This window comes from Phoenix dactylifera, chromosome 17 (genome assembly GCF_051530095.1).
Source record: "Phoenix dactylifera cultivar Ajwa chromosome 17, Ajwa_hap1_PhDact_Kaust_v1.1, whole genome shotgun sequence".
Lineage (NCBI taxonomy): Eukaryota > Viridiplantae > Streptophyta > Magnoliopsida > Arecales > Arecaceae > Phoenix > Phoenix dactylifera.
Genome location: NC_143206.1, coordinates 5,323,753 through 5,337,500, shown reverse-complemented (window position 1 = coordinate 5,337,500; position 13,748 = coordinate 5,323,753). Strand labels below are relative to the sequence as shown.

Below are 13,748 nucleotides of genomic sequence, written 5' to 3'. Positions count from 1 at the left end.
CTAGCACAATAGTTTTTCATGAGTGAAATGAAATGACAATATAGCTATAAGTATTGCTTGGGTGGTGAGCTCAGAGTCCAGAACAAATAGTGGGCATAGCATCATTCTTATGCAAACATGGACTAAAACAACAATTATTCTAAAATCTAGTATGGTGTTAGGCATCATTATTGCTGGATTAATTTACCGCTTCAAAATGATAACAAAAGAAGAACATAAAAAGAAAATGAAAATAAAGCCTCGATAAATAACATGTAGGAGAGAATAAGATTACCACAATGAAGTGATCATCTTTTCCATAGATCGATGAAACATGCTCGATAAATTGAGGGTTTTTCTCTTTCCCTGTCGGAGGAGCCAAAGAGAGAGAGAAGATAAACAAAAGGTTTGTGCAAACAAAGGAATACTATCTTCTATGGCAATAATTTAGATTTAGGATTAACAAAGCAAATAAAGAAATAGTAAAACATGTGGTTCAATCTTTTGCCATATCCACATATAGAGACATTAGAAGAAAGCTTCATATATGTTCGAAAAGTACAAAATAAGCAGACTTTGCAAAAGTTTTGCCAGCTCTCGGAGTCCTAAGATAAAAAGATGATCTATAAAAGCTCTGGAACGGGCAAATATATATACATGCATGCATGCACACTATAAAAACAGTTTGTGCAGGAGCTCCATCCTTAAAACCCTAGTGGGGCGTGAGCCTTTAGGCCTCGTAGTGGACATGCTAAGAGGCTTGAGAAGAGGCTTGGCACTTAGAAATCCTCTAAAAATAATAAAATAACATTAGTCAACCTTGAGCTATAGCATACTCTGTTTAAACTATTTAAAATATCAACAATCACTTCGTTATTTTTTAATCCTAAAACTCCCTTTATCCATAAGTATGACAGACCTTTTGACCTATTTACAAATAAAATTTGGACCAATTTGAATAAAGAGAAACAACAAGATTTTTCCAAAATGGATATCTTGGAACAAGCAGCTAAGGTTGGGGACTTATTTTTGTTGCAAATATTGATCATTTTGATTTCTTTTAGCAAATGTGGCCATTAACTTAATTGAAGTCTTAGAAGGAAAATATATTGAACTACAAGGAATCAGTTACAAATATGGAAATACACATACTATTGCTGTCTTTGGAGGTCCTAAAAGTCAAGATAAATATTTTTGTTTCCTTTTATTTTATCAATAAATATTTTAGACTTTGACATTAATGGTTCTAAGGTGTGTTAGTCCATTACGAGGAAGCCCTGCAAAGAAAAGCAGCCAGTGAAAGCATTAAAATCACATACTTGAAACTTTGTTCTAATAAGTGGTGTAAACTTTCAATTTCATGACTTCTGTGGATTCTATAATTTTTCTACACGGCCATAAAAGTAACAACGTAGGATGACCTTGTAGTAAATACATCCAAACATAGCATCAAGAGGATTGCAGAAGAAAGCGAGAGGAAAACCTTGAGGAGTAACAGATGAGTAGAACGGAACGTTGATGGCGCCCTCCACATGTCCTTTCTCAAAGTCCTCCCTCATCCTTATATAAATCCAATAAATCAAACAATAGTAAGAAAGCAAGAAGAAGAGAAATTAGAAAGAATTAGAATTTCCTCAAAAAAAGCAAAGAAAGTGAACGAAGTATTCCCCTCCCTTGGAAAGACAACAGATCAAAGGAGGCGACAGACCTCACGTCCAAGTAACGGTGACCAGAATTCAGGAGTTTCCTGGCCTCATGGGCATCGACACTCACCAGTTCTTCGACACTGCATCAATATCAACTATGAAATTAATAGAAGAGAAAAAGAGAGAGGAAGAAATCCAAAACTGTTTTTTTGCTAAAATCCAAAACTGTTTTCAGAAACTATAACTTACTTCCTTTGGCTTTCCATGGTGTGAAGGGCTTTGTCACCTGTCTTCACTTGGGATCCCTCTCACGCTTGTTCCCTCATATAAACGTCCAATGAAACGTCCATCTGATTTAAACTTTTATTATTAGCTATAGTACTTTGATAAATAAATTCACAGCTTTATGGATATAGTTTTCCTGTTCGGTGGCTAGATCCTCACGTTATGCAAAAAGTCTACCATAAGCCCCTCGCCACTTTTTTTTTTTCTTTTTGTCATCGTTGACCCAAGTTGACATGGACGTGATAGCTTCCTTTTCTTATTAAACCTACTCGGATTCTTTTAATTTGTCTCTGTCATTCGAAGGTTGGCATTGTCAGCTCAATCGAGGCTCTTCGGGAAGATTTTCCTTTTCGGAAAATGGAGGGTGCCCGGTATCACTGACAAAAAAAATTATATAATATATAATTTATAATAAAAATATTTATAAATAAAATAGATTTTGAAATGGATTGAAATGAAAATCAAAATTATCACAATTTTTTAAAACATTTGATTTATGACTAAAGTCAAAATAATTAATTAAAATATTTATAAAAAAATAATTAAATAGAGTTTTTTTAGAAACTCAATATCTTTAAAATAAATTTGATAGAAATGAATTTGAATACCAGAAACAAGGATGGCAACACATCAGATATGGATAGAATAGGTCATTATTCGTACCTACCCCATAGTCGCTCCAAGATCGGGTGGCGCAGATAGAGTCTCAGGTAAGATTGGACAAGGAAGGTAAAGTTAAAAAGGGCAAATTGGATGGCTTGAGCTAATAAAATTGCAAAAATTATTTTTTTTACCTATAATCAATTTTTTTTTGCCTTGGGGATAGGATTTATGAAAAGATATAGATATCTAGGTTGGGTTTGGGATGAGTTTTACCACTATCCGAACCTACATCGAATCCATTATGGGTTGGATAATACCCACCTCATTCTAGTTGGGTCGAGTCGGATATCTAATGGGATAAAATAAATTGCTATCCTTAACTGAGAGAAAAAGTAGAATTAGGTTTTGTAGGACTGGGATATTTCTACTCTCCTTAAAATGGGAATGAGTCTTTTCCAACTGAACAGCTAGTGTAGAAGTCACTCATTCCCATTTTCATTCTAAAACCCAATTCCTTCCAACCAAACATATGCTAAAATATTTGATAATATATATTTTTTTATTTTTTATAATCTCCTGGCTCGTAACTAAGGAAGAGTTTACTTGCTGTGGCATCGACCTTCATAAGGCTTCTGTTAGTGCCGTTGAATACGCAATTATTGCATTCCTTCCAGATTGGCCAAAATATCATGAAGGTTATTGTAGTCCAACCTAGAAAGGCGCCTGACATATGGAGGACAACAAATGAGTACGTATATTTTATATCCTCATGGATGATATATAATGTTATTGAAATCCTGTCTAACAAAACATTAACTATTTGTAGATGCGAAGACGCAAATACTTTCATTTTTGTAGTTATTTTTTGCTAATATATAAACTTTCCGTCCTTCGTAAACATAGATGCAATGAAATTTGGCTGGCTCCTGTTCCATGGTGTCGAACCACCTATCCAAATTTATTCCCTCTTTGACCAAATTGTTGGGTTGGGCATTCCCACCCTCCAAAGTTAATTATTTGAAAGTTATCCTGATAGAAGTTAATACAAGGATAACATGAGATAAATAACTGAAGGAAGAATAAGGAAACAAATAAAGTGAATACCTCACAGAAACGTGAACAAAAACTTTGGGTTAAATCACTGGTCCTGTTCTTGTTCTCAACAGTTGCTTGAATTGGAGAACAATCCCAAAAATGGAAACTTCTCTCTAATCATAGGACAAGTGCCAAGTCTTTCTAGAGCAAGAGAACTCTCTCCATTCTTTTGTGCCTCCGTTTGATGTATTTTCTATAGAGATCTGAAAAGAGAAGGAAGAGTTTTAATTACATTGAAAGGTTTTGGGGAGTTTCCCAAACATTTAAAATTGTTCCCCCTCATTTAAAATTAGATTGAGTTAAGTCGGGTCAGTTCACCATGGTTGCCTAACCATGACTTAATTCCAACATCTCTTAGTTGCACATGATAGGTTTGACATTGCTTAACTAAATTATAAAAGTTTTCAATGTTCATCTACTCTAGAAGGCATTCATACCGGCAAATGGACCATGTGACCTACAAGTACACCTACACTTCGGTGCTTAATATTTAAGAGCTCCATTCTATTCTCCTGTTAGGGATGATATAGCAGCTAAATATCTTGATCGGTGAACATGTAAAATAAAATGATCTTCCCTTCGCCCTTATACCACATGGATTCACATCAGCTATTTTCTTATACATGTATGATAAAGCCGAATCACTCATGACCATAGGTAACATGCTAAAGTAGTGATAGTAGGTTTGCTTCTTCGTGATATAGTCAAAGGTCACATGGAGCATAGAATGATGCTAGGTTTGCCTCAAGGGTCTTGTATAATGAGCAAGTAGAGATCCATTCACTCACTTCCCTTCGTTGATCGCTTTAACACATATGGTATGGGTCATATACTATAATGTAATCTCTCCTCTAAGAAGAGTATATCATGATATAATTGTCACGCCCCGAACCCAGCACCCGGGTCCGGTACGCGACCGGCCGCATGAGCCCTAGAGCAGTGCCCTAAAGATCATGCAATGCCTATGATTAACAAAAATTCCAATAAATCCACAACTAATTTAGAAATTCAAATAGACAAATCCGACATGTCAAAATAAACAAATTAGTTCATTTACGAGCTCTTCAAATGTTCATCGACATCAAAGAAAGATAAACAACTAACTAACTAATGACTCTGGTGCTCGCACTCTGCGCCCATCCCATCCAAAACTATGCATCCTGCAACTCTGGTAAAGAAAAAGAAGAAAAGGGGGTGAGCTTTACAGCCCAGTAAGAATCCCTACACATCCATACCAACACAATAATAATATGAATTTGAAAGCCACGACAAATCGATGCACATTTCATGAAATCATAAACCGGCTATCAAAAGGCTCAAATAATCAATATAAGTATGTACGTCAAATATCAATGAAAGTCCAACCACGCAAGAATGATATAGCATACGATAGCTCATAAATCTTCATTAATGTTTTCAATGCTTTTTCTTTCCATTCTATATTAACTTGATCCGGATCAATTATCTTTCCGACTTTGGGCTACATCCTGATCACGTTTCCGGCCCGTGACGAGGCAATCGATAGTATCACATTTCCGGCCTGTGACGGGGCAATCGATGATATCACATTTTCTGCCTGTGACGGGGCAATCGATGGTATCACATTTCTAGCCTGTGACGGGGCAATCAATAATATCACATTTCCAGCCTGTGATGGGGCAATCAATAATAACGAGATAAGCCCAAAGTCCCTGTTCATTTAATCAATTCACAAACACACATCCATTCCCTTTTTTTCACTTTATTTCCGGCCTAGACTAACCATGGTCATGTTTCCGGCCCGTGACAGGGCAATCAATATAACATGGTTAGTCCATACCACCACATCCATAAATTCAATTATGCAGGTATAAGTTATACACATGCATGCATCCATCATACTACCAATGACAAGCCAACACGATCAAAATATAATTTAATATAAAACTATTTTTGATTTGTCTGGATCATAGCATATCATACATATCTAAGCATAAAAATATTATATCATGCAGGATTGGCGTACAAGGATCCTTACCCTTTGCTGACAACCCAGACAGACCACCGTGATCTACGAACTAGGGTGCGTAGAACCTTGCTCAATGTCTCTTCGTCCAACAGTTTGTTGCCCTACAGAACCAAATCAATATTAAAAATTATCCGGAGTATCTGACAACCCAAAACCCTTCATTGACCCACGACTATCCAGCAATCCTTACAAACAATGATCTCCTCGGATCAAACTAGAGAGAGAAAACTTCAATCTAGAGAGAGAAACTGGAGAGAGAAAATCTAGAGAGAAAACCCATAGAGGGAGAAAGTCTATAGAGAGAGTCCCAAGAGATTGAAACATAGAGGAAGAAACTAGGAGAGAGAAAGAGAGAGGGGATAAAATAACAGGGAAGAGAGATCGTTGGTCCTCTCTCTCTCTCTCCCTCTCTTCCTTCCTTCTTCCTAATGGGAAGGGGGAGAGTGCTTGGCAGCAGGCGGTCATAGCCGGCGACGCCCCATGGTCGTCGGTCCATGGCGGTGCCGGCGGTGCGCCACGATCGGCGACGGTTGGCCGGAACGGAAGAGGAAAAGCAACCGAAACAGGGGAGTTCGGTTCACATCGATCCGGCGGCTTGCCGGCCGGATTTCCAAGAAAAACAGTGGCCTAAAGATGAGGAGAAGGAGGAGGGGGACCTTACCTTACCTCCGGCGAACTCCTCCGGCCGGCCCGACGGCGAACAATCCAAGCTTCTCATGGATCTCTCTCTCTCTTTCTCTTTTTTTTTTTCCCTCTTGCGGTGGATTCGGGAAGGGATTGAAGCAGGGGAGGGAGAAGACCCCGTTCGGGAGTCTCCCTCCCCTTCACATGGGTCGGGCCGGTGCTGTGGTTAGCGGGCCGGCCCGGCTCAAAATGTGGCTCTTACAATAATGGTACATTGTATAGATCTTGATTCAATCTCTACCTAGCACCTAACCAAAGTCCTCAATGTGCTCGCCATTGTTGGGTGCTAACTGAGTTTATCTAGCTTTATGCAAGTTATATAGATCGTGGAGCATCCATATTGACCTCTATATCATCATTACTAAGACCTCATCTTGATCAATTATCAAAGTGACTTCTCAGTTAAGCTATGTAACCTCGAATAGTGCATTTGTTTAAACTGTCTCATCACTATTTATTCCTTAAGTACTAGAAGTAAGCACCCATATGAGAGGGCCAATCTTAACCTACCTGACATACCTTTCATATTATGCATTAAGTATATGTGTTTGTGCTAATTCTTTTCATACATTGTTTCATTCAAAAACATTATCAATAAATAAACATCATTGATTAATTAGAGACATGAATACAATGTATAATTATTACAACAATCTAGAATAGAAACAAAAATAAATCATAGTCTATGCAATCTTAGAGATCTAATATGTGATTGGTACACAGCTCTAGAGATAGATTTAGTGAAGGGATCTACAACCATCCGATAGGTAGAATATGCTACAGGTACACTTCTTTTTATGCAACAATGTCTCTTACGAAGTTATATATAGTATCAAGATGCTTGTTTAGGATCCTTCGTGCAGGTAATAGCTGTCTGACTATCACAACACATTGTTGCTGGCTTTGTAGCATCAATAACAACTCCCAAATATTGCAAGAATCTTTTAGACAAATAACATCCTACACTACAACTCAAGATGCTATAAGTTTTATCTCCATCATGGATAAGGCTATACAGGTTTGCTTCTTGCTACTCTAATAGATAACACCATGATCAATACATACCTTAAGTTGATTTGCACTCATTTAGGTCTCCACCCCAATTAGCATCAGTCTAACCTACTAAACACAAATGACCTTTTTGATAATATAGGGAATAATCTGCAATGCCTTTGAGATATCTCATTGTCCTCTTGACTACTTCCAATATGTTGGTCTTGGATTTGATTCATATCAACTTACCAATCCTATAGCAAAACAAATATTGGAACAGTATACGGTATAGCATATATTAGGCATCCAACAGCATTGGAGTAGGAAATTCTCATCATTTGTCTCTCTTATTCTAGAGTTTTAGGACACATTCTAAGGAGTAGACCTTCGTATTTTACTATAGGAATGTATATGGGTTCCATATTAAATCACTTGAGGTCTTTCCTAATATAAGGCTCTTGTGACAGAGCAAGGGTTCTCCTTAAACAATCCATCTAGATCTTAACTCTGAGTATATAAGCAGCCTCACCCATATCTTTCATCTCAAAATTTAAGGATAGCCACTCTTTGATGATGACAATAAACTATTCCTAGCTAATAAAATATTATCAACATAGAATGATAGGACCATAAAACTATCTTTTGATCATTTGACATACTTGTAGTAGTCTTCACTGATCATCGTAAACTTATAAGTTATTATAGCTCAATAGAATCACAGAATACTACTATTTGGATGATTATTTCAAGCAGCAGATAGATTTTTGAAGCTTGTAATCTTTGCATTTCTATCCTTTCGTACAAAACCTATTAGTTGTTCCATATAGGTTTCTTTATTGAGTTCTCCATTAAGAAATGTTGCCTTAACATCCATCTAGTGAAACTCTAGGTCAAGATATGTAACAATAGCTAGGATAAGGCCTATGGAGGTAAACCTTACTATTGGAGAAAAGGTTTTCTCATAATCTATACACTCCTAAAGGATATAGCTCTTTGACACTAGGTGAGCCTTATACCTCTCAATGGATACATCTACCTTGTGCTTAATCTTGAGAACCCATTTCTTACCGATTGCTTTGCATTTAGGTGGCAGAAGACCAAGTTCCAGACATAATTTGTTCTCATTGACTATGTTTCATCTTTTATTGCTTTCTTCTATTCTTCCTTAGCAGGCATGAGAGAGCCTCTTTTACTATTTTAGGCTCATCATCATCTTGCGGAGCAATTATAAAAGTTTCTCTCTCAATCTCAAAAAACGATGATAAGGAAAACTTCTATGGCTGCCTCTACACAACTAAGGCTTCTAAGATATTAATCTACTTGATGGTGTGTAGCTCCCACTTGGAGAAGGTTGAAGCATTTTCTTATGTAAATCAACTGACTGATTTGGTATCCCATTATCATCAGGATTTTTCCTCTCGTATAGAAGAACATCCTTATCAACCTCAACCCTACTATGAAAGTCATTTTTCAAGAATGTGACATCTTGCGATTCAAGTTTAGTCACACTTTCATCTACCTACTCACTTAATGAACATATACTAATTAGAGTGTTATGAGTATCTGATAAAGACACTTCTTTCCTCTAGGATCCAACTTTCCAAATTTATGAGAAGGGTCCTAAACATGGGAAACCGACTTCCAAGGTCATAATTTGCTTAAATCATGCTTCCTATATATCTATAGTACATACGGTTTGGAAGTGACTGATTTGGAGGGCACATAATTAGGTACATAGGCAGCACTCAATGAGGCATCACCCTAATATGATATTGGTAGGTTAGCTTGCACCATCATTGACCTCACCATTCCAATAGGGTTCTATTCCTTCTTTCTTTAACACTATTTTGTTATGGAATTTCGGGAATGGTCAATTCTCGAACACTATAGAGCCCTTTAACTAATTCTCAACCAAACTTATATATCATCTACATCAGTCTAATGCTTTTAACTTATAGGAGATCAGATAAATATGACCAAATTGTGTGTAATCATATATAAATATGATGAAATATGAGGCTCTATATCTCACCCTCATATTCATTAGACCACAAAAGTTAGAATGAACCACTTGCAATGGCATTTTAGCTCTAGTTCCTTTACTGAATGGTTTCGTAGTAGTTTTTCCTGCTAGAAAAGATTCACAAGTAGGCAGGTCAATTTTAGCGAGTTAGCCTAAAAGGTTTTCTCTAGCTAGTCTATTCATTCTTTGCTATCCAATATGACTTAGTCTAGCATGCCAAACTTTTGCATCTACATTCACATTACTAGAAGTTGCCACTAGTGGAAAACAATTATCATGATAACAATTAACCATATCATTGTTAACATTCAACACCATGAAACCATCCAATAGACAACCAGAACCAAAATAATCTATTCCCAAACAAACATCAACACAATTATCATGGATATCTAATCTATAGTCAAGGCCTAAAAGGACTTGCATAGAGATCAAACTTTATTAAATTTCGGCGCATAGAGGACATCATGTAGGAATAGGGTTCGACCACCACGCAACTTCAACTTGCAAGTACAAATATCCTTAAGTTCTACTCTAGAGTTTTTCTCTATTTATATCCATCTCGTTCCAGGTTGAGTTCGACAATACTCCATAAATGCTTCTCAGTTTCTAGCTACATGGTCTGTGCCTCCTGAGTATACTATCTACATAGTATGAGATTCAGTGAGAAATACACAGCAAGAAATGTAAATATAATTGGAAGGAGAGGAGTGGGGTAATACCTTCTTCAGGTTAGGACATTCACGACCGAAGTGACCTAGCTTGCCATAATCGTAGTAGCTCATCTTGGTCTTGTCTTTCTTACAATTGTGCTTAACCCTTTTGTTGGTTGGTCTTGGCCTTCTTGGGTGCTGGCCCAGTTCCTTTTTGGTTCTTCAAACGCTTGCAATCCCTCTGGTGATTGAAGCTCCAAACTTCGTTCATGTTAGATTCAGCAACATAAAAGATTTAGTTGCCTTCAAATGCTTATCTTCTAGCTCTAAGTGACAGCATTATCATCAAAAATGTTGATATTTTCATTATGTGCCTTATTAACCTTTAGTTGTTTCCAACTATCAAGTAGGGATTGGATTACAACCTGTGCTGGTTGTTCATCTATTAGAGTATGACCTGCTGACTTTAATTCCTTTATCATGTTTGACATATCTCTTAAATGCTACCTCATAGTATAACTTTCACGCTTTTTATAGGTGTTAAACTTGATAGTCAGTCTCCTTAGCTTAGTGGCAAAGGTATCTCTAAACTTTATCTTTCATGGCTTCCCATATTTTCTAAGCCATAAGACACTCCTCAAACTCACATATAAGATCATCTTGCATACTGCTTAGCAATGTAATGCGAGCAATATTGTTCTCTTTTTTCCAAACTTGCTAAGCCTCTAGATTCTTCTTTTGTTAAGCAGAGTTCTATGCTTAGATTCAGCCATGGTGTGGTTAAGGATCTCTAGGACATCTTGATCTTCAAGGATGTACTAAACTTTTCGGTGCCATATGTCAAAGTTGTCACCATTCAGTTTTTCACTCTTGTTCAAATCAAACTATAATATTCTTAGAAGTTGAAGTCATGGTTAATGGTAACTACAAAGAGACATAAGTACGGAACAATAACACTAGAACAACACAATTGTTTTGCAACAAAAAAGAACTAATTAATGATAATCTAACGTAAGTTACAAAATTGAAAATTTTCTATGCTCCTAGTCATCATTTATGATGCAAATATCTAATTATCATAAACTTAGTCCAATTTGCGTAAAACTTCAGTTCTAGGTGAGCATTCCTTTGAATCCTACTAACCTTATAACTCCCATTGAAAATAAGACTCCAAGGTGTGTTACCATAATTGCATAATTTCATCTTGAATAGTAAATTAAATGCATATAAACATATTCCAATACTCAATATGTGTGTGTGTGCACGCACGCATATACAAGGTAACATGCCATTAACATTTTCAAAAATATACAATAATGCAATATATACCTGTAAACAAAACACAAGAATTAGCAAACTTTGCTAAACACTAGATTTTTTATGATCAGCCTTACTGTTATGATGTCTTCCTTCAATTTTTGTATTCTCTTTCATTGCATATTTGTGTTACTCTTTCTTTACGATGAAATCTGGATCCCACCCTATTTAGCCAAAAGCCTTTGTCGCTGTGCTGAAAATCCAAATGCCTATTGCTACGAAGGTTTGGGAACATTGATAGAATATAGTTTGCCTTAAGCTTGTTAGTACTCGGCGCTTCTCCTCTAGCTCAATTTCATATATAACATCTATCAAAAGTTTGATGTCATCCTTATGTCTTTTAGCGAGCTTTACTGTATCCCAAGACTCTAGCAGGGAGTTAATCAAGCTGTGAATTTTTTCTTTTTTGGTGAGAATGATATTCCCATCTCTAAGGTCAAAAATCATATCCCACAGTATCCATATATGTTGACTCACAATACATTTTGCATTCATCTTATAGGTCACGAAGTCAGATACCATGACCATTATCACTACATGTTCATAAATAAATAGGGTAAAACCACATATATATTTTTTATTCATTTTTAATAGTTCATACCAATCTATCATAACAGCAGTATCGGACATAAAATCAGAAAGTTTTTAAAACAAAGAACATATTAATCCCATCTTCCTACAGTTTTCTATGAACCTATAATAAAAAATGCAAGAAAAATATACTTGAGAAATAAAAGGGGTGAGAGAACCCCTCAACCTTCCAAGAAGAGGATGGCGCACCACGGCACCAGCCATGTGCGCCAACTACATAAAACGACACACTAGCCAAGTGCTGGAGCCCTTGTCGCAATCTTTTCCCGCTTCACACGCTTTCACTTATACAGATATAATTTAGTCAACGTCGCACATGATTGAGCCACGTGCGACCTTTCTTTTTATGTTCGGCATGCAGATGAATTACGACGCCGAGAAGAGAGTAGGGTCGGCCCATGCTCAGGCTGTCCTTGAGGTTTGTGATGGAGCTGGCCCGTGCTTAGGCTACCGAGATTATTCATATAGAGTCAACCCATAGACTTTTGACAGCTCGGGACATATGGGGCTCCCACATTGCTTCGGCAGCTCCATATAGGGTATTCTTTACTTGAAAACCCCCACTTTCGAACTTCCTCAAGATCAATTTTGATGGCTCTGTCTTGAATGGTGGCAGAAGGGGAGGGGCCGAATTCGTTGTTAGGGGCCCGAGTTCTGATGCGGTGGCAGCAGGGGACTGTCAGATTTTTGTTACTTTGGTTTCAGGGGCAGAGTTGCGAGTAGCCTGGATGGGCCTGTCCTACGCGTAGCGGGTGCTCCGGACAAGCTCGGTTTTTCTGGAGGGTGACTCGACCGCGATGATTAGCTGGATCTGTAGGGGCCCGAGTAGTCATGGAGGTGCTCATCCCTTGCTTTGCGACATTTGAATGATGGTGAGGAAGGGTGTTACATTACAGGCTGTGCATGTATATCGTGAGGCCAATGGGGCGGCCAACTGGGTAACAACGTATGTAGCGAGTCTCTCAGGAGGCACCCTATGGGCTGGAAAGAGAGAGATGCCCAGAATATTTTGAACCTTTTGTATTATGATCCTATAGAGAGTATTCGTACCATGAGGTATGAAATGCCCGCTTTAGCGCGACAAAGAAGAGTAGGGTGGCAAAGATACGGTATTCGAGTCAATATTTATTCTTCTCTTCCTCGTAACCAGCCCCGAAGAAGAGAGTACGAAAGGAAGAAGCACTGTGATGGCGAGCACCACTTCCACATCTTCCTCCAACGATGAGTTTGCCATCATTCTCGAGTTTATTCTCGGTTTTGAAAGCCACAGAACCAGGAAATAACTAAAATACAGCTCTAATACCAATGAAGGAAGAATAAGGGACCAAGAAAAGTACATACCCTGTAGGAGCATGAAGGAAAACTTTGGGTTGAATCACCGATTCCATTCTTGCTCTCAGTGATTGCCCAGATTGGAGAGCAAACATAAGAATGGAAAGCCCTCTGTAATCGCAGCTCAAATGCCGTGTCTTTGTAGACCAATGGAGGACTCTCTCTCTCTCTAATTCCTTTCTACATAGATCCAGAAAGAGGAGGAAGAGTTTTAATTACATAGAACGATTTAGATGGTTTCCAAATTCCAAACCATCCAAAAATGTTCCCACTCATTTAAACTAGCTTGGGTTAAGTCGGGTCAGCCCACCACCAACCGCGACCCAATTCCAACGAGAACTTATCCAAGATGCTATCCCACTTCCAAGCCAGACTTTGCTATGTTCACCCTAGAATCTTCACGAGGTTCCATATTGCACTGAGACTGGATATAACTGGTCTTGAGGACCCCGAAAACTTCTTGGTGGCAGTAATATGTGACGATGCCAGTGAGTCAAGTGACCCTCTTATTAGCTTCTTAAGTTCTATGCTCATTTTAT

At 37.8% G+C, this 13,748-nt stretch overlaps 1 protein-coding gene and 1 long non-coding RNA gene across 3 annotated transcripts in view; both read right to left on the bottom strand.

Moving 5' to 3' along the window:
- Nucleotides 1-2,071, bottom strand: part of LOC103723015 (rhodanese-like domain-containing protein 17) — a 19,828-nt gene extending 17,757 nt beyond the window's left edge. For both annotated transcript variants that reach the window (XM_039122898.3, XM_039122899.3), the window contains exons 1-4: nucleotides 1,875-2,071; nucleotides 1,688-1,765; nucleotides 1,463-1,539; nucleotides 275-345 (exon numbers count right to left, since the gene is read on the bottom strand). In XM_039122898.3, the coding sequence (XP_038978826.3) occupies nucleotides 275-345; nucleotides 1,463-1,539; nucleotides 1,688-1,765; nucleotides 1,875-1,891 (243 nt within the window). In that variant the 5' untranslated portion in view covers nucleotides 1,892-2,071. The remainder of the gene's footprint in view (nucleotides 1-274; nucleotides 346-1,462; nucleotides 1,540-1,687; nucleotides 1,766-1,874) is intronic.
- Nucleotides 2,072-10,197: 8,126 nt separating this feature from the next.
- Nucleotides 10,198-13,434, bottom strand: LOC149751007 (uncharacterized). The gene is made up of 2 exons (XR_016398811.1): nucleotides 13,219-13,434; nucleotides 10,198-10,230 (listed from the first exon to the last, which is right to left on the bottom strand). It is a non-coding gene; the product is annotated as an uncharacterized LOC149751007 (long non-coding RNA).
- Between the last annotated feature and the right edge of the window lie 314 nt (nucleotides 13,435-13,748).